General features: G+C 42.7%; 2 protein-coding genes across 4 annotated transcripts; one reads left to right on the top strand and one right to left on the bottom strand.

Moving 5' to 3' along the window:
* Positions 1 to 979: 979 nt before the first annotated feature.
* Positions 980 to 6,567, top strand: LOC120461252 (macrophage mannose receptor 1-like). 3 transcript variants are annotated; one of them, XM_039649417.2, is made up of 5 exons: positions 980 to 1,052; positions 1,218 to 1,256; positions 1,337 to 1,687; positions 5,568 to 5,912; positions 6,091 to 6,567. In XM_039649417.2, exons 2-5 carry the CDS (start codon positions 1,220 to 1,222, stop codon positions 6,450 to 6,452), a joined length of 1,095 nt encoding a protein of 364 aa, XP_039505351.2. In that variant the 5' UTR covers positions 980 to 1,052; positions 1,218 to 1,219; the 3' UTR covers positions 6,453 to 6,567. The 3 variants fall into 3 exon arrangements, with proteins under 3 accessions (XP_039505351.2, XP_088987827.1, XP_088987836.1); XM_089131701.1 differs by lacking the exon at positions 980 to 1,052 and having other exon boundaries at positions 1,202 to 1,256; XM_089131710.1 differs by lacking the exon at positions 980 to 1,052 and having other exon boundaries at positions 1,202 to 1,256; positions 5,568 to 5,916; positions 6,062 to 6,567.
* Positions 6,568 to 11,186: 4,619 nt separating this feature from the next.
* Positions 11,187 to 17,582, bottom strand: LOC120461279 (GTPase IMAP family member 7). Its single transcript, XM_089131652.1, has 3 exons — positions 17,535 to 17,582; positions 17,096 to 17,130; positions 11,187 to 15,725 (listed from the first exon to the last, which is right to left on the bottom strand). Exons 2-3 carry the CDS (start codon positions 17,100 to 17,102, stop codon positions 14,464 to 14,466), a joined length of 1,269 nt encoding a protein of 422 aa, XP_088987778.1. The 5' UTR covers positions 17,103 to 17,130; positions 17,535 to 17,582; the 3' UTR covers positions 11,187 to 14,463.
* Between the last annotated feature and the right edge of the window lie 1,456 nt (positions 17,583 to 19,038).

Below are 19,038 nucleotides of genomic sequence, written 5' to 3'. Positions count from 1 at the left end.
GAGGCCACTGGCTCGGCTCGGCTCGCGTTAGCCCTGGCCCTGCCCTAGCCCAGTAGTGGAAACGCGGCTATTCTACATAGTTAAAAGCGCTATATAAATGAAGATGACTTGATGGAAAATGATGGCTGTACGCCCTCTGTCAAAAGAATAAAGTCCTTTCTTGGCACGGTATTTTCCTACCCGCATTTTATTCCCAGCTGTTCTTCCATTTGCAAACCCTCTGTTTGCACTCACTGCAGGACAGAAACGCGAGGGAAGTTTTCAAAGGATAAAAAATTCCACGGCACTTACCGTAAACTTACCACATCTGGTAAGGAAGGAGGAGAGGGGTCCTCCTTCATGCTTAACCTTCGCCAGCTTTGAAGATCAGTTTAAAACTTTCAGTGCTCACAAATAAGAAGTTTGGAACACTCAAAAGGGCAAGATTAACATGACAGACAAAACACTTAACACAACTAAATCAAGCAAAAAGAAACACATCACAAAAAAGGTCAAAACAAAAATTGTCTCTCCCTCATTGGCAGTGGCATGTTCCTTGAGTAGGGCTTCTCCAGGTGTCAAGCATCAGGAGGACGAGGATCCCGCCTCACAAGACACACCCACTCAACCATATACAGTATTTTATTATAAATGACTGACAGGCAAAACAGCCAATCAGCGATGGCCTGTGAAAGTGACAGTAGAAGAAACAAAAGAGACCAAAAAGAGAACACAAAACACACCCAAAAACACTATAAACGTCCCCAAGGACGTAACACAGATGAAGAAACACTATTGAAGAATTAATGTAATCATATTTAATACAAAGAGGAACTTACACTGACACAGGTGTAAAAAATACAAATAAGGGGAGAAATATTCTACACTTGTTTTCCTGGATTGAATAGATGTGGAAAAATACACAGAGGAAGTAAAATATGAAAATAAATTCTAGTGACATACACAAATGATGTTTTGACCTGAATGAGGGGTGAGAGCAGATATAATAATCACGTAGTGTAAATCTGCAGACAGAAACATCAGACTCAGGACAGAAACACACGACCTCTAAAGTAAGAACATGTTCATTCTTCAAATAAATTACAATAAGACTTTGAGAATACTGTCTGATTGATAGTACATCTTGTTATGCTGCTAAAATGTTTTTAGTACATGATCATGTTTTAGTCTGAAGATGAATATGTGAGTTTTTGAGTTTTCAATGTGTTTTTCCTCAGAAATGGAGCAAACTCTATATTTGATTTTTCTTCTCATTGGTGAGTGTGTTTGTGGTTTATAGTTTGATCAGGTTTGACCCTGTTATGAAAAGCATTTAATCAAACGCTCTCTTTCACAGCTCTCTGCTCCGTATCTGAATGTGTTCAGCGTCAGTATCACTTTATAAACGAGTTGAAGACCTGGACTGAAGCTCAGAGATTCTGCAGAGAGATTTACACAGATCTGGCCACCGTTGACAACATGAACGACATGAACGAGCTGAAGAAGAGTGTGAATGTTGAACGTGTCTGGATTGGGCTGAAGAGGACGGGTGTTGATAAATGGCAGTGGTCTTCAGGTGAACCTGCGCTTTATCTGAACTGGGCACCTACACAACCTGATGATAGAGAAGAGATGTGTGCTATGATAAAAAATGGAGAATGGCATGATTTGGGATGTAGTTATGCTCGGCATTTCATTTGCAACAACAGTAAGTACAAATACCCAATGTAAAAAATACTTATTTAACAAAAGATGCTTTTTATAATGCATCAGTAGTAAACACTATAATTAATGTAAATGAAAATCGTCAAAATGTAGGATTTTCCAAGTCAAATCTACTTGTATAACATTGTGGCAAATATTTCACCTGAATTGTTAACAGACAAGATAACATAAAGATCTGATTATAATCTACAAACCCTTAAGCTGGGTGCACACAGTCTGAGACAAATTTAGCAAAACCTAAAAGATTCCTCTGATCCTGTGCTAAAATCTGAAGTATTTGATCGTTAGTTTGACATGTTCACGATAGCCAATTAATGACATTCGCGATCCAATTTTACCTCAGACGAAATTCTGGCAGGGTCAGAAGATTTGACTCTCAGTCCTGCAGTGTGATTTCTCCTACAACGTTTTTCAAGAAGAGCCATGACCAAAATAAACGTTAGAGATTTCTTTGTCACCATTTTAATCATGATCGTTTAACAAGCAACAACCGTAAAGGAATAAAACGCACAGTGTGCATCCGGGGTCACATGCCTGTCCTGTCTTGTGCAGCACATGGATATTTTGTTATTTTGGACCATGTGCTCTTGTCGTTGTCCCTCCCCCTCGTTACCTGATTATTGTTTGAGTTCTTCCACCTGTCCCCTCTTGATTAGTCCCCTTCTTAAGTCTCCTCTTGTTTGCTGTATTTGTCGGATTGTTGTCTAATGTCATGTTAAGGTTCAGTTGTTGTTTCATTTTTATTCATTGTGTCTTTTCACCTTCATAAGTTTTCGCTGTGTGTTTGTTTATTTTTGTAATAAATTACCATTCTCCTGCATTTGAGTCCTCACACCTTCTTTGCCTTGCACGTTACGTGACAGAACGATCCGACCATTTGAGGCCTCAGCGGAGAAGAGGGGCACAACCAGTCTCTTGTCCCAGTCTCTTGTCTGCAAGGCCGACTCCATCACAAATGTATAGATCCAGAAGTTCGGGATTCTGTAACCCTCCTCCTATGAATGGGGGAGTGAGGGGACCACGGAGAGGAGGTTCACAGACCGGGGAGGAAGTGCTCGGTTAAACATCGTTCAATGTTTTGATTTATGGGCTCAAAAGACTGAGGAAGCTGCGGCAGCAAGATCTTCAGTGACTACTTCCGTCAGAGATAGTGAGTCGTTCGAGGCGACTCGTTTGGCCAAGTTCTCCGGAATTCGGGGAGGTTGCAGGGGAGGAGGTGGTCGACAAATTCTACTGTTATGTTCCTGATCCGGAGTCGCTCGTCGCGGGTTCCACCCAGCGAGTTCATCACCGCTGGTCCTGTCCATCATTAAGCCCTCGTCGCTAGTCCCGCCCAGCACAGGGCCATCATTGCGGGTTCTGTCCTGTACAAAGCCCCCACCGCTGGTTTCTTCCAGCCCAAGGTCCTCACCGCTGGTCCGCCCAGTCCAAAGTCCTCGGCGGGGGTCCTGTCCAGCACTGAGTCTGCACCTCGCCATCAAAGACAGAGGAGGAGGAGAAGGACTTCTTACCTCCCCAATGCTCCAGTGGTCATTCCAGAACAGCCTGCGGTCGTTTTGGAGGCTGTCCCTGTGCAGCCTGCGGTAGTTTCGGAGCCCGTGCCTGAGCAGCCCGCTGCCATTCCGGAGGCCATGCTAGAGACTGCTCAGGTCACGTCTGCCCAGCCAGAGACTGTTCACATCCCGTCTACCCAGCCAGAGACTGTTCACGTCCCGCCTGCTCAGCCAGAGACTGTTCACGTCCCGCCTGCCCAGCCAGAGACTGTTCACGTCCCGCCTGCTCAGCCAGAGACTGTTCACGTCCCGCCTGCCCAGCCAGAGACTGTTCAGGTCCCGTCTGCCCAGCCAGAGACTGTTCACGTCCCGCCTGCTCAGCCAGAGACTGTTCACGTCCCGCCTGCCCAGCCAGAGAGTGTTCACGTCCCGCCTGCCCAGCCAGAGACTGTTCACGTCCCGCCTGCTCAGCCAGAGACTGTTCACGTCCCGCCTGCCCAGCCAGAGAGTGTTCACGTCCCGCCTGCCCAGCCAGAGACTGTTCACGTCCCGCCTGCCCAGCCAGAGACTGTTCACGTCCCGCCTGCTCAGCCAGAGACTGTTCACGTCCCGCCTGCCCAGCCAGAGACTGTTCACATCTCGCCTGCCCAGACAGAGACTGTTCAGGTCCCGTCTGCCCAGCCAGAGACTGTTCACGTCCCGCCTGCTCAGCCAGAGACTGTTCACGTCCCGCCTGCCCAGCCAGAGAGTGTTCACGTCCTGCCTGCCCAGCCAGAGACTGTTCACGTCCCGCCTGCCCAGCCAGAGACTGTTCACATCTCGCCTGCCCAGCCAGAGAGTGTTTGCGTCCTGCCTGCCCAGCCACAGAGTGTTCACATCTCGCCTGCCCAGCCAGAGACTGTTCAGGTCCCGTCTGCCCAGCCAGAGACTGTTCATGTCCCGCCTGCCCAGCCAGAGACTGTTCACGTCCCGCCTGCCCAGCCAGAGACTGTTCATGTCCCGTCTGCCCAGCCAGAGACTGTTCACGTCCCGCCTGCCCAGCCAGAGACTGTTCAGGTCCCGCCTGCCCAGCCAGAGAGTGTTCACGTCCCGCCTGCCCAGCCAGAAAGTGTTCACGTCCCGCCTGCCCAGCCAGAGAGTGTTCACGTCCTGCCTGCCCAGCCAGAGAGTGTTCACGTCCCGCCTGCCCAGCCAGAGAGTGTTCACGTCCTGCCTGTCCAACCAGAGACTGTTCATGTCCCGCCTGCCCAGTCAGAGACTGTTCACATCCCGTCTGCCCAGCCAGAGAGTGTTCACGTCACATCTGCCCAGTCAGAAACTGTGCATATCCCGTTTGCCCAGTCTGAGACAGATCTGGAGATGCCCATCAGACCTTTAGGACCTGCTGTTCCAGAGCCGAAGCCAGTGTCTGTTCCTGAGCCTGTTCCAGAGCCGGAGCCAGTGCCTGTTTCAGAGCCGAAGCCAGTGTCTGTTCCTGAATCGGAGTTAGCGTCTGTTTCTGTGTTTGCTTCTGTCCTAGTGGCCGTTGCTATTCTGGTGTCTGTTCCTGAGTTGGTGTCTGTTCCTGAGCCGGTGTCTGTGTCTGTTCCTGAGTCGGTGTCTGTTCCTAAGCCGGTGTCTGTTCCTGAGCCGGTGTCTGTTCCTGAGCCGGCGTCTGTTCCTGAGCCGCCGTCTGTTCCTGAGCCGTCGTCTGTTCCTGAGCGCCGGCGTCTGTTCCTGAGCCGGGGTCTGTTCCTGAGCCTGCATCTCCTGCCTGGTCGCCTGCTTCACCCTGGCCGCCCAAGACTAAACTTTTTGTCCCTCCTGCCCCGCCCTGCCCCAGTCTGTCCCTCCCGCCCCGCCCCGGTGTTTTCTTCCCGCCCCGGTCTTATGGAGCGTCTGGTAGCCGCTCCGTAGGGAGGGGGTAATGCCGTATGCCTGTCCTGTCTTGTGCTGAACATGGGTGTTTTGTTATTTTGGGCCATGTGCTCTTGTCGTTGTCTGATCCCTCCCCCTCGTTACCTGATTATTGTTTGAGTTCTTCCACCTCTCCCCTATTGATTAGTCTCCTCTTGTTTGCAGTCTTTATTGGATCATTGTCTAATGTCTCCCGTTCCCCGTGTTCCTCTTCATGTTAAGGTTCAGTTGTTGTTTCATTTTTATTCATTGTTTTTCCTCCTCGTGGGTTTTTGCTTTGTGTTTGTTTATTTTTGTAAAAAATCACCATTCTCATTCATTTGAGTCCTCACACCTTTTTTGCCTCGCACGTTCCGTGACACCCGACTTTAGTTTAAAGAGCTCATTTAATCATTCGATCATGCTCAAGCATGTCTAATGCTTCCACCTCTGTGTAAATAGTAAAGCATGTCTTTCCATGTCTTTTTCTTAAAGTGAACACAGGACTCGTCTTTGTCAATCAGGCGAAGAGCTGGAGAGATGCTCAGAGTTTCTGCAGACAGAATCACACTGATCTGGTCAGTGTGAAGAATCAGGATGCGAGTCAACAGATTCAGAAGTTCATCAATGATAGTCACATATCGACTGATGTCTGGATCGGTATGTTCAGAGACTCATGGCAGTGGTCAGATCAGAGTGACTCCTCTTTCAGAAACTGGGGTCCTGGTGAACCTGATAATGCTGGAGGAAATGAAAACTGTGCTGTGATCATTCAGAGCGGTCAGGCACAATGGGATGACATCTCTTGCAGCAACCGATTTCCTTTTGTGTGTCATGAAGGTGAGCAGATCCACACACACACACACACACACACACACACACTCCACCCATCACCTCCAGATATCTTAAAGTTCACGCTACATGTGTGACATGACAGATTCCTCCACAGTGTGTGTTCTGCATGTTGTTTTTGATCAGTCTCTCTCTAGTGTTTGCTTGTGGTGTGTTTTGTGTCCAGATAAACTGATTCTGATCACTGAGACTCTGACGTGGACTGAAGCTATGAGATACTGCAGACAGAATTATACGGATCTGGTCTCGGTTCATTCAGTCCAGATGCAGGAGGAGGTGATGAATGTGGTTAAACGTGCGTCTACTGAGGCGGTGTGGTTGGGTTTACACAACTACTGCAGCATGAACATGTGGCTCTGGTTGAGCGGAGAGATCGTGTGCTATCAGAACTGGGCTCCAGGGAACGGCACGAGACCGGAAAACTGCAGACTTGAGAAGAGAAAAGGAGCAGTTCAGTCTGGAGGAGATCAGCGCTGGATCAGCCTTCCTGAAACTCGCAAACTCAACTTCATCTGCAGCAGATATTAGCACTGAGAAGATGACAATGTTTGTGTTCTTTATTTTTCTTATTTACTCTGATTTGTTTGATTTGTTCTTTAGTAATTTCTGAGTGAATCTACTAATTGTGATTTTATTGTGGTTTTATTTCTCTGTTAATTGTCATGACATAATGTGATTTTATCAAAGTTTTCTAACACCATTGGTTACTATTCTTTAGATGTCTAAAATATTAACAAATTATATGTATTTTAAGAATCTCTTTGCACATCTGGTGTTTGTGTCTTTATGTTTTTCTCTAATCTATAGATATTAGCACTGTATTGTATATAATTTATGGATATGAAAATAAACCAATGTTGCTTGAAAAACAACTTATAGGTCATAATTGTATGAGTCCGTTTTGTACTTTCTGGGATAGAGATTACACTCCGGCTTTGATTTTGAATGAAACATACCTTTCATTTGATTAAATGTTCATTCTGAATTTTCAAAAAGTCTATATTATTTTGTTCTGAAAATGGTGAATCCTTTAATTAGAGAAGACCCTTATTTGCCAGCTGGGTGTTTGAAGCCCTAAAAATGGATTTTGTTGGGCGCCAGATCATATACATATTAGACGGCTTTGGTGTGAGTAAATAATCAGGAATTTTTCATTTTTGGATGAAAAAGGAAAGGGTGTCCTGCATCTAAACAAAGAATGAGCAAGTGGGTGGTCAAGGCAATCTCACTTGCTTATGAGTCGGCTGGTCAGCCTTGACCTTTGGCTGAAGGAGCCCACTCTACTAGGAGTATGGCCACTACTAAAACTTTATTGTCAGGAGTATCCCTGAGTGATGTCTGTGATGCGGCTGGGTGGTCCTCACCGCATACGTTTATTAAGTTCTATGATCTAGACTTAAGCTCTACCCCTGGGGCACAGAGGTGCTCTCATCCTCTGTGCACTAGTTCTCACATGACGGTCACTTGGTCCTATGGCGATGTTGGTATTCGCGTTCCCATGGCGTTTGATGCAGCTCAAAGTTTCCTTGAAAGGGAACGTCTCGGTTACGTATGTAACCCTAGTTCCCTGATAGGGAACGAGACGCTGCGTCGTTCCGCCACACTTCCCGCACTTCCGTTAGCGCTCCTTCAGGCCTATCAGAAGCTGATGCGCTTGTGTTTTGGGGATGCTTTATAGTTTCCTGGTCGATGACGTCTCCCGCCTTGAAGTTCCATCTCTCCATTGGGCGGATTCCATACGTGCTTCATGACGCACAACGCAGGGGCGTTCCCACAGCGTTTGACGCAGTGTCTCATTCCCTATCAGGGAACTAGGGTTACATACGTAACCGAGACGTTTTCCTGGCATGGATTATTTTCTAAAAGTCTTCTTCCTTTTGAGGTATTGCTGTGCGTTCATAGGCTAAGTTACAATATTTAATGCCATTGTAGATGTTTTTCAGAGAGTGTCAGAGCGTGGTTCAGTGTATTTTACCTCAGAAATATTCTTGTGTCAGTATCGGCACAATGCTCACCTATTCGACGAATCATCCTGTCAGATTTATCAACAGTGTTTATTGATTTGGGAAAGGGAGTTGATTGTCATATGTTGATTAAAATATGTATCCAATGTCTTATCAGCATATTTGTAATGTTACAAAGTTCACGCGGGAGTTCTAGAGCAGCGCACACATTTTGTCAGCAACGGCAGCTCGGTCTGTTCATGTAGCTTCATTTAGAGCCCATATATTTCTATAAGCTCTGGTTTGCTGTTACTTCATACAACTTTTTAACTTCTCCGTATATATTTATACAGGGATCATCTGTGTATATTCTGTCATGTCATATTACATTTAATCGTAAGGTGGCTCTTAGCCAAGGTCGGTTTAGTTGGCGCCATGACTGCGATGTTTGGCTTTAGCATTGGAAGGCAACACTTTTTTGTATGTTTGGATATATGTTTAAATGCACATGTTTTAATGAGATCATTCAGTGATTAATTAGTAAAATCCTCTGCACACAAAATACATGAAATCTCAGCAGAGAATGATTGAACTCCAAAACACATCATTACCAGCTTTACTCTTTACTGACCAATGTGACTTTATTTCTGTCAGAAATCTGCAGAGAGGAAACAATTAGATGTCTTATATGAGTAAAACTTGTATTGTAATAACAGGGTGAACACTATGAGGCGCTATTGCTTTACCATCTTTATTAAAGGCAGTTCAACCACATGTCCTGTCATCAATACGTTACAAAACTCATGAACTTGCCATTACCAGCACCATACTTTTATCAATTCACAGATTCATTCGTATGGATATATTGTATGTATTATTGTGTCTGCTGTGTAATGAGCAATCTGTTAGGTTACACTTTATTTTGATACTAGCACTTTGAATTAGATTAAAATGTAGCAACTGACGAAATGTTGTGTGTAAATAAGTTTTATTTACACTGGTGCACTCTTATAAAATGATGTTGAAAATAACACAACCTGTAAAACAACCCGGTCTCATCCCAAGACGTCTTATTTGGGACAAGTTTTGGGACGTGTTTTGACCATACGTCAATATTCGCCTTTTTAGGGTACCCTTAAACGTCGGTAGATGAGGTTATGGGATCCTAACTCTACCCCAGACCTAAACCTAACCCGTCACCTAACTGACGTTAAAGGTAAAGCGTTAGTTGTATGACGGCCCGGGATCGCCATCTACCGACGTTTAAGGGGGCCCTAAAAAGGCGGATATTGATGTATGGTCAAAATACGCCCCAAGACGTCAGTTATATGACTTTTTGGGATGAGACTGTGTTATGTAAAAAGAGATGTTAAAAATGACACATGTTGTGTAGATTTTAACACATATTATGTATATTTTAACACATGTAGTGTGTTTGCTCAAGGACAACACATGTGTCAAATTTAACACACAACCTGTGTCGTTTCTTTACACATCTCTGTGTTACGTTTAACACAACTAATGTGTTACACAGCAGTGTGTTGTTGAAACCTTTTACACACTAAATGTGTTATAGTAGTAACTTGTGTCAGAAATGCATCACATGTGACTGTAGTCGGAGTGTATTTGCCATGTGCTTACAATAGTGTTTGGATGAACACTGACACGTATTGGTAACTTGTGTTTATGTAGTCCAGTGATGTTTAATAGAGTTTGTTTGAACATTTGGATGTTTTAGACATTATTAATCTACATAAACAAGCTCTTATTAAGAATGAACAGAGGTTTGATGTTTCATTTCAGTTTTATTTTAAGTCACCAGAATCGTGATTAATGGCTCCTTTATTTGGGTTCTTGACCCTTTACTCTTGTTTTAGTGTTTCTCTGGCTGCTGTAACTGTGTTTTAATCAAATACATCTGTTATGGTGAGAGAAAATATGATCAGGTGGTTCTTGATAATATCATAATCAGCAAAATTTTGATCAAGCTATTAAGTATATGGACATTGTTCGCGATGTCTGCCCTGCCCTCATATACCCGTCTCGTCAACACCATGTAAGTTACATTGCTGTGTAGAACAGCCGGTGGTGGTTTGGGACGAAGACATAGCGGGTTTGCAACGCTACCAGGTGTCAGTGTGGCTGTTGTAGCGTTACTGCGATGCCCACCGTGTCAGAGTCCATCTGCTGTCAAGAGGTTGATCTTGAGCTTGTATTGCGTGGTCAATTATGCATCACCGGCGCACACGTTTAGCATGCTGTGCCGGGAGGTAAGTTAGACGTGTTGGATGCATAGGTTGGAAGCGGCAACAATGCTTTCCCTGAAGAATGTCAGAGTGGAGACACTTTTCCCTAATATATGTAGCTATTAGCACTACCAGTGCGAAAACATGGATGTTTCATTTCCCCTTTAACAAATACATGCAAACTTTTGACCAGTCTGGTGTTGACGAGACGGGAATATGACGGCAGACATCGTGAACAATGTTTCTGTGTGCAGTTTGTTAACATATAACATTAGACGTCGTCTTTTTATCTAATGACTGTACCTAACATTGATCGTTCGCGGTCAAAACACTTGTGTAAAGAGAGTTTGATGTCGCGATTTTCAATGCCCAGAGCCTGTTAAAGGTTCTATATCAGTGATGTTTTCGTCAGTGATGACGATAACGAAATGATTTCGTTAACGCACCGTTTTTTTATGACGATAACGCAACGATGACTAGCTAAAAATAGCTCTGAGGTGACTAAAACATGACGAGACGTTTTCGAGTTTTCGTTGACGAGACGAGACGGAATGAAAATGATTATAAGTCTGACGTTCACAATGCATGCAATTTATGCCTGTTTTGCGTGAAATCGGTCTGTATGGAGCTAAAAATAAGTATCAGCAATGCTGCCGTTTCCTATCGCGTGCGCCCAGCACCGGCCGCCGCGCGCGCACCAGATTCCACACAACAACAACAACAACACAGGATTTAATGGTAGTTTTTGTACCAAGTCAAGTCAATAGAGTCAGCCAAAAACTAGGATAAAACCTGTTGGAAAGCATATTTTGCAGCGATGTTTGTGTGAGCATATCAGTGAACATCTCTGACCACTCGGTGAGTTTGACGTCTTTGTAAATGAATGTTTAATGCGTTTTATGAATGATTGTGTGGGTGCTAACACACAAACCTAAAATTCTCGGGACAACAGCATTTGTCCAATATTCCAACATGACATCATGACTTTTGCGTAAACATATACGCCACTTTCGAGTCAGTTTGAGCTATCCGCGTGTATGCGTATATGTCTACGCCATTAACGTCCGCGTCATTCCGCGTGTCTGAACACGCAGTCAAATCTCCAGTCATAAATACCATTAACCCCAGTGACGGTTAAGTTTAGGGATGGGGTTGAGGTAAGTCATATCTTTTTCTTTCTTATGATGGTAAGGGAACAGTCATAAATGCCATTAACCCCAGTGACGGTTAGGTTTAGGGACGGGGTTGAGGTAAGTCATATCTTTATATAACGTTAAGTCAATGGCGTTCATAAACACGCTGAAAGGCGATTATGCGTCTTGATAGCACGCCAAAAATGGAAATACGAATTGGCGTGTCATACACACGCTACTTCATGAGATCAGTCTGAAATTTCAATCTTAACCGTTCTATTTAATCAGAAACGATCTTAAAACAGGGCTTTAAGTGTAAAATACCGAACTAACCAAGACCAAATACAGTGTTTATTCAGGGATTGTGGACCATTTTTACCAACAAAATGTTTCAATTCAGTCTGATGAAAATGGTGCATTACGAATGGAAAGAATTGGAAAGTAGAGTTCAAAAGGTGTAGCACGCACATCCAAAACAATAAAATAATAAAACTGGGTGCTGGACAGTAAAGTAGCAACAAAAGTAAACAATAAGTCCGCACACCAGAAGATGCTCCTACGAAAATTGAATGGTTGCTCACCACGTGTACATAAGAATACAATAAGAATTGGAAAGTAGCCAGAGATTAATGAATGTGCAACAAATACAAATGCATTATATGTGTTATCCCATGGTACCCAAGACAGTCCTTCGGTTGGATGCTCAAATTATGTTTATATGCAATAGTTTTAGCCTTCAGGCAAACAGCCTAATTACATTTATTACAAGTTGTCAAACAGTCATTATGACCATAAAGCAAGACCGTTGAACTCCAGTCCAGAAGGTTTACAATGTATTCGATATCTTAGAAGAAGAAGATTCGTTAACCATGCAGATTGCAGCTAAATGGCTTCACTTTAACACAGAGTTCAGTAATTTGGGTATTAGGAGTGACTCCTGTTTTCTATACACATTTGAGGGCTTTACTCCCATGCCAATGCAATGAAGGACAGTTAAATAGACGTGAACCTAGATCTCATGCAACATCCCTCAAATGCAATAATGCTTTACATAACTTAAACTATATAGTAAATGTACAGACTGCCATTTTAAAGGAATTTTTTTTTATTCTCAGTTATCATGTGTATTGTTTAAGATCTAGAAATTCAGCTCATCTGCATAAATGTACACCAGGAAACTGTATTCATATTCAAACGTGCATTACAAAAAGTATTTCAAATTTCGTTTTTAAAGAAATAATAATACAGCTCATATAATGTGAGGTGAAACTGTATGAAAAGAAAATTTCTTTCTTAGGAAAATTAATAAGCTTAGAATAAAGAATCAAACATTGCATTTTTTCAAATAGACGTTTAAATGAATCAGAATAGTCTTTTTAGATTTGGTTCTAATCATAGACTGTAAAAAAAGATGGACGACGCCCCTTCGCTCTTTTCCATCGGAGAGAACTGTAGCCGCCAGTGTCTCTATATGACGCTGACATCTTGGGACCTGAGTCTGCGCACTTGCGTGTTTCGGGACCAGTCATGCCCAGTCGTGAGCAGGAAGTAAAGCCGCGAAATCAAGGCCGCGCCCTCCTTCGCGCTGAATCAAACGCAAGCACATGCCCCACACTTTCATTAAGTGTCCTCTGTCTGCTTCGTTCTTCTCCAATGGTGTCTGCTGATTGCAGAACCTCGTTAAAATAAGGTAAATACAACTACTGACCACATAATCAACATTATGGAAAAAGTCCGCTGGTGCTTCAGTGACTACCTCGCACAGAGAACCTGTCAATCACAGCTGTCAATCATGATGTCACAGCACCGTTTTCATCATCACATAACTAACTAAAAACAAACTTATTTTAAAAACGAACACTTGAAATTACATCAACGTGATAGAAACTACAGTAAATGACAGAAACTATCTTTGGAAAAAGGATGTGTGAAGTGTCATTTAATTGTTTAGTTGGTCTCGCGTCCCATTGAATAACATGGGGAGGCGGGATTTATGAGCTATAGACGAATCCGGCGAAACTACCGGAAGTAAGTGGGCGCCATTACTGAGCTGTTGCTGGGTAGCTTTGCGCCATTGCCTCCTATTGTTTTAGTTGCAACTTGCGTCCACTGGAATAAACAGCTCGCGATTTACGACTGTCACTAACGTTACAACATTACCCCTTGTATAATGTCGAGTGGGTAAACAGTTTCCGTTATAAATTGTTTCTATGGTGGCAGTAAAATTTCAATTTTGAAGAGAAAACATTGTGAATACCCCGGGTCGACTGCCTCTGTCTGGAGCCGTACGGTTTACAAAGATTTCCTGGGCGAGTACAAGACGCGGACATTCACGTATAATAACAATTATTTAATGACATAAATAAAAAATATAATAAATATGTGATATAGTGATCAGCAAAATCTCCTCTCTTGATATTTTTTCTATTCAATTAACATGCTATGATCATTAAATGGCTTTCCTGAGCTAAATATAACGTTATGTGACATAATTGTTCTCCCGCTGTTATATTGACCTCTTTCCATGGTTTAAAAACACTAATTGGTCGATATGATGTATACTTTCTAGCTGTAACGTTACCTTACCCTTGCCCGTTGCAATGTGAAAATGAGATAAATAATGGACACAAATGAAAAACATGAATTTGTTTATTTGATTTCATTTATTTATTTATTGTTGCCAAATGGACAGATCTTTTTATAGTTTCCTCGTTAGCAAACATTAGCCTAGCTAGCTTGCCAAGCTATTTTCATAAATAATCTGTAAGATCGTTTGTACCTTCATCTGTGACTGGAGGCCACTGTCTAACATCATCAACCCAACAAGTCATTCTGCCTGTCTGTAGCTGTCATCGAGGGTGCGTTCGCGCTATCACCGAGGTTTGTTTACATACCGGTGCATATGTCTATGCCGGTGTAACAGCTCAGTAATGGCGTCGCCACAAGATGGCAGCCAACACAGAACGCTCGTCAGATTCGTCTATACAAGGGGTGCTTCTCATTTCTTATTTGTGCATCCTCGTTTCCTTCCCTTGCTTCCTCGATCGGTTTCCGGGTCATAGGAGGGAGGACGGAGGAGCGAGGAGACGAGGAGGGATATTGAGAAGCACCCTAGGACCGGTCACAGGGGGGCGATCGAGACGTTTTGGCTTCACTTTTGAGGGCTTGTGCGGCACGCTTGGTTCTAATCAGGTCATCGAATATGCACAAGTTCAATTTATTCTTTATTTTCTTCTGTTTTACTGAAAGCATTAGCTAAAAAACTGTGCATGTTCTCAAACACAACTGTTGCATTCTCGCAGTTCAGCTTTGCAGCTTTGGTCATTGCGTCATACACTGAATCAGCTTCTTCTGCAGCTTTCCATCCAGTGACTCCTCCAACGACTCCTCCACCAACGGCTCCTACAACAGCTGCAATTTTGACAGCTGATGTGGCTATTCCCTCTGGCACTAATGCTCTTGCCACTGCTCCAACTGTGGCTCCTCTTGCTTTTTCTCCTGTTTCTGCTTGCGCTTCTCTTGCTTTATCTCCTGAATCCTCAGCTTTTCCTCCGGGATCTGTTGCTTCATCTGCCGCGGTTTCTTCTGTCGCTGCTCCTCTTGCTCCTCCTCCTGCAGCCGAGACAACAGCTGATGCTACATTTAGCACTGCTCTTAAGGGGACGTTTGTTTGCAAGAAAGTCAGGATGCAAGTGACTGCAAGACCGCCAAGAATAGCACCAATCAGCGCCCCTATCGTTGCTCCCGCAAGCTGCAGCAGCATTTTATTCTGGACAACTTTCTTAGCTTTTTCCCGTTTTTCTTCTGGAGGTTCCTCATCCACATTTCCAATCTCCTCTTGGATTTCTTTCTCCACCTTTTGAAGCAGCTCATTGGTGTAGCAGCCGCTCGTATTCCTCATCTTGTCGATGGTCTCCAGCAGATTCTTCACCTGAACTCTGTTGCTCTTGTTCCCTTGTTTACGTCTTTTCCAGTATTTGCTGTCGATGACATGACAGCGTCCTCCACATTTATCAACCAGCTCCTGTAGTTGTGGATAATCCTTCAGAAACTTTTCAATGGTCTTGCCTTCTAGTTGTTCACCATGAGTGAATAATATCACTGTATGTTCAAAGACAACCTCGTCCAGTGTGTTCAGTAGTCGCTGTAGGACCTCCAATTCTTGTGTTGTGTACTTCTCAACCTTTAGAACAATCACAAAGGCGTCAACACCTGGAGCGCATTCAATCATAAAATTAACAATCTCAGGTTTCATCTTCTCATCATTACAATCTGTGTCAAAGAATGCAGGTGTTTCGAAGACTGTGATCTTTCTTCCATATCTCCTTGTCTTTTTTCTTTGACATTGCGCTTTTACAGAATTATCTGAAGCTCTAGGGGTGAATACTTTTTCTCCAAGAATCGTGTTCCCAGCACAGCTTCTGCCATCTCCTGTTCTTCCCAAAAGTACAATTCTTCTCTCTGGCATTGACACACAAGCTGTGGAGAACAAAACAAAAAAAAAACAAGCAACAAACATAACAAGTATTAGTCTTTGAGCAGTTAATGAAAGATGGTCTATGTGAACTTACACTCTTCAAAAAATAAAGGTTCTTTATGGCATTGATGGTTCCATGAATACCGTTTAAACCTATATAAACAAATATCTGGCAAAATAAAAAGTAAAAAGTCCAAACAGCTGATAAAGACACCACCCTAATCCACAAGTTCCCACATGACTCCAGTCGATCAATTCAGGTCTTGTGAGGTGAAAAGATAAGGAACACATCCATCATTAAGGCGTTTTAACAAACTCGTCGACATGTTGGGTGGCAATTTTTTAAATTTTGGGTGAACTACTTCTTTATTAACCTTCCGCTTAGCTCCGCCTAGCTTCACTCACATCCATCTGGAACCTCTTCCATTGAGAGTGATTTCTCCAACCAACTTTATGGCTTAGCCAATCAGGACGCAGGGCGGGAGTTTCATAGATGTGACATAGTGGAGAAGCGACCGTGAGACTGTTTTGATTCAGGCAACAATGGCGGCTCGCATCGAGGAAGCAAGCGTTAACATTGATGCCGCTATTTCATCCGTGTTGTCCAATCTACCTAATATTGTTTCATTTAATATTTCCTAATATTTCAGTTGCGTCACTCTCATCAGCGGCACGGGTTGGCTTCGGTGTGAGTGGTTGAAATAGCACGTCGATAAAGATGACCAGACTAATCTCATGAAATAGCGTGTGTATGAAACGCCAATTCGTATTTCCATTTTTGGCGTGCTATCAAGACGCATAATCGCCTTTCAGCGTGTTTATGAACGCCGTTGACTTAACGTTATATAAATATATGACTTACCTCAACCCCGTCCCTAAACCTAACCGTCACTGGGGTTAATGGCATTTATGACTGTTCCCTTACCATCCTAGGAAAGAAAAAGATATGACTTACCTCAACCCCATCCCTAAACTTAACCGTCACTGGGGTTAATGGCATTTATGACGGGAGATTTGACTGTGTGTACAGACACGCGGAATGACGCGGGCGTTAATGGCGTAGACATATACGCATATACACGCGGATAGCTCAAAATGCGTAGAGATAACACGCCACCTGCCGCGAAAGTGGCGTATATGTTTACGCAAAAGTCATGATGTCATGTTGAGATGACAGACAAGTGGCTAATCCAATCATATGCAAGGATTTTTGATAAGGCCCAGCCTTCTGAAACGCCATTTCAATGGATCGGTTCCAGATGGATGAGTGGAGCTAGGCGGAGCGAATTGGCTAGGGCCAGGTTACTTCTTCATAGGTTATTCATGGAATCAATGCCAATAAAGAACAGTGTATGATAATGATATGACTTACATCCCATTATCCTTGTCTGTTTATGACGCCAGTGTCTGTAAGTGAAATATAAAGGTTATTCTTGACTTTGAGCCCTTCATTTTTTTTTCCCATTCCCAACTGCATTCATCGTACACCACACACATGCGGACTAAATCGAGCAGAGCTACATTTGTCAGCTACTTAGATGTCAAAAAATGTAATAAATCTTTTTTTTGATGTATGCTGTGCTTTTTATCCCGTAAACTTTTGTTTTAAAAAAAAAAAGTCTATTAGTGCTGTCAAGGTGCTCAGAAATCCCTTTCCAACACATAAAATCAAAATTTAATCAAATCAATTTGAGATTTCACAGATTACATAATGATTACATGTCTGGATGCTATAATATTCCCTGATGAAACTTGACACAACACTATATGTTCATGTTGTAAAATGTAAAGTACTTAAATTACTGTTTTACCGTCTTTTCTTTGTGGAGAGGTTGTTGACGGCTGGAAACCAAGATCTGACTTTCACTTTCATTTATTATCAAGTTAAGGTTTTTCTTAGCAATAAACACACCCAAAAACTGTTACATAAAACATCGTAAAACTACTCAGGTGTAATGTTTTGAGTTTTGTGAGTAAACTTTATGTCATCTCATAGAAATAAATTAAATCTATTTCCATATTATTTTTGTGACTCTGTGCAGATATTGCAGTTCATACTTTTTGAAGAGTCGGGGAAAACTGTTCATATCTGTTTTAAAATTATATTTTGAGTTTTATGTTTGAGTGATGTCATTTCCATTTACTGACTTGCCCAATCGCGTCTCGTTCTCGAAGAACAGCAGCTTTGAACTGAGCGACACAGGTAGATGAGCTCTGTAATAAAGTGTTAAAATATAATAGATGAAGTCAAGATTCTGCTCAATATCGATGGACGACATGTTTTAATGATGGACTGAGTCACTTAATGTGTTTGAATGTCGTTATTTCTGTGCATATTCTGAGTTTTGTGTTTACGAGCTGTTTATGGGTTGGTTTTAAGTTGCCGCCCGCGCCAATTTTAAACGGCGGCTTGACTTAACGTAGACTAACCATGTTCCGTACACTTTTCGCCTATCACCGCACGTCAGCGACCACTCCTCTGTTTCTGAGAGCAAGACTAGCAGGTTTGTGTGATCATTCTCCGGGGGAATATCCATTGATTGGTCCACACATTGATTGATGTCTTTTGGACCAATCGTTTTTGAGAAAAGTGGGGAAAACTACCTCCACCACCTGTGTACGGAAGATGATAAGCATTAACCCTTATGCTGCATTAGGGACATTTTTGGTCTTTTGCAGTTTAATTTCTTTGACCATTTTGCCTGTTTTAATGCAAATGGTATGAAATTTGGCAAAATTGTGACTTTTTGGATACATGTAAAAAATGTGATCCCATTTTGCAAAATATGTATAACACACACTGTGTAGATCAAATAGTAACACTCAGCACCATAAAGACCAAAAATGGCCCATTGAAACCCATTAAAACGTTGTTTAAATCTGAGGCTGTCAGTAATACATGAAACATGATTTTTGCACAAACATCCTTTCATTTTGAAGCAAAAGCATTATATTTGCATTATATAGTGTATTCCACCAGATGACGTCACTACATATTTATTCCCTATGGGTGGAAATGCACCTTATTTTAGGCAATGGGCAATGTTTAATAGGTGGCCATTTTTGGTCTCTAACGCGCTAAGTGGGATTTTTTGCAAAGTGGAACTGTGATAATCCAAATCTAAAGTTTTCTCTTTGCATTTAGTTTATTGAAAATAATTGAATTTTTGTGTTTTTTCCTCTTATACAAATCGATGGTTTCGCAAACAAAACTGGTAATTAAAGGGTTAAAATCCTGAAATTGAATACATTTTTGGTAGTTATGATGAGGACTGATGCTGGTTAAAAGATTTAACTTGGTAAAAGTGGAAAATA

Source organism: Pimephales promelas, chromosome 1 (genome assembly GCF_988280905.1).
Source record: "Pimephales promelas chromosome 1, fPimPro1.hap1.1, whole genome shotgun sequence".
Classification (NCBI taxonomy): domain Eukaryota; kingdom Metazoa; phylum Chordata; class Actinopteri; order Cypriniformes; family Leuciscidae; genus Pimephales; species Pimephales promelas.
This window is presented reverse-complemented; position numbering and strand designations above follow the sequence as displayed.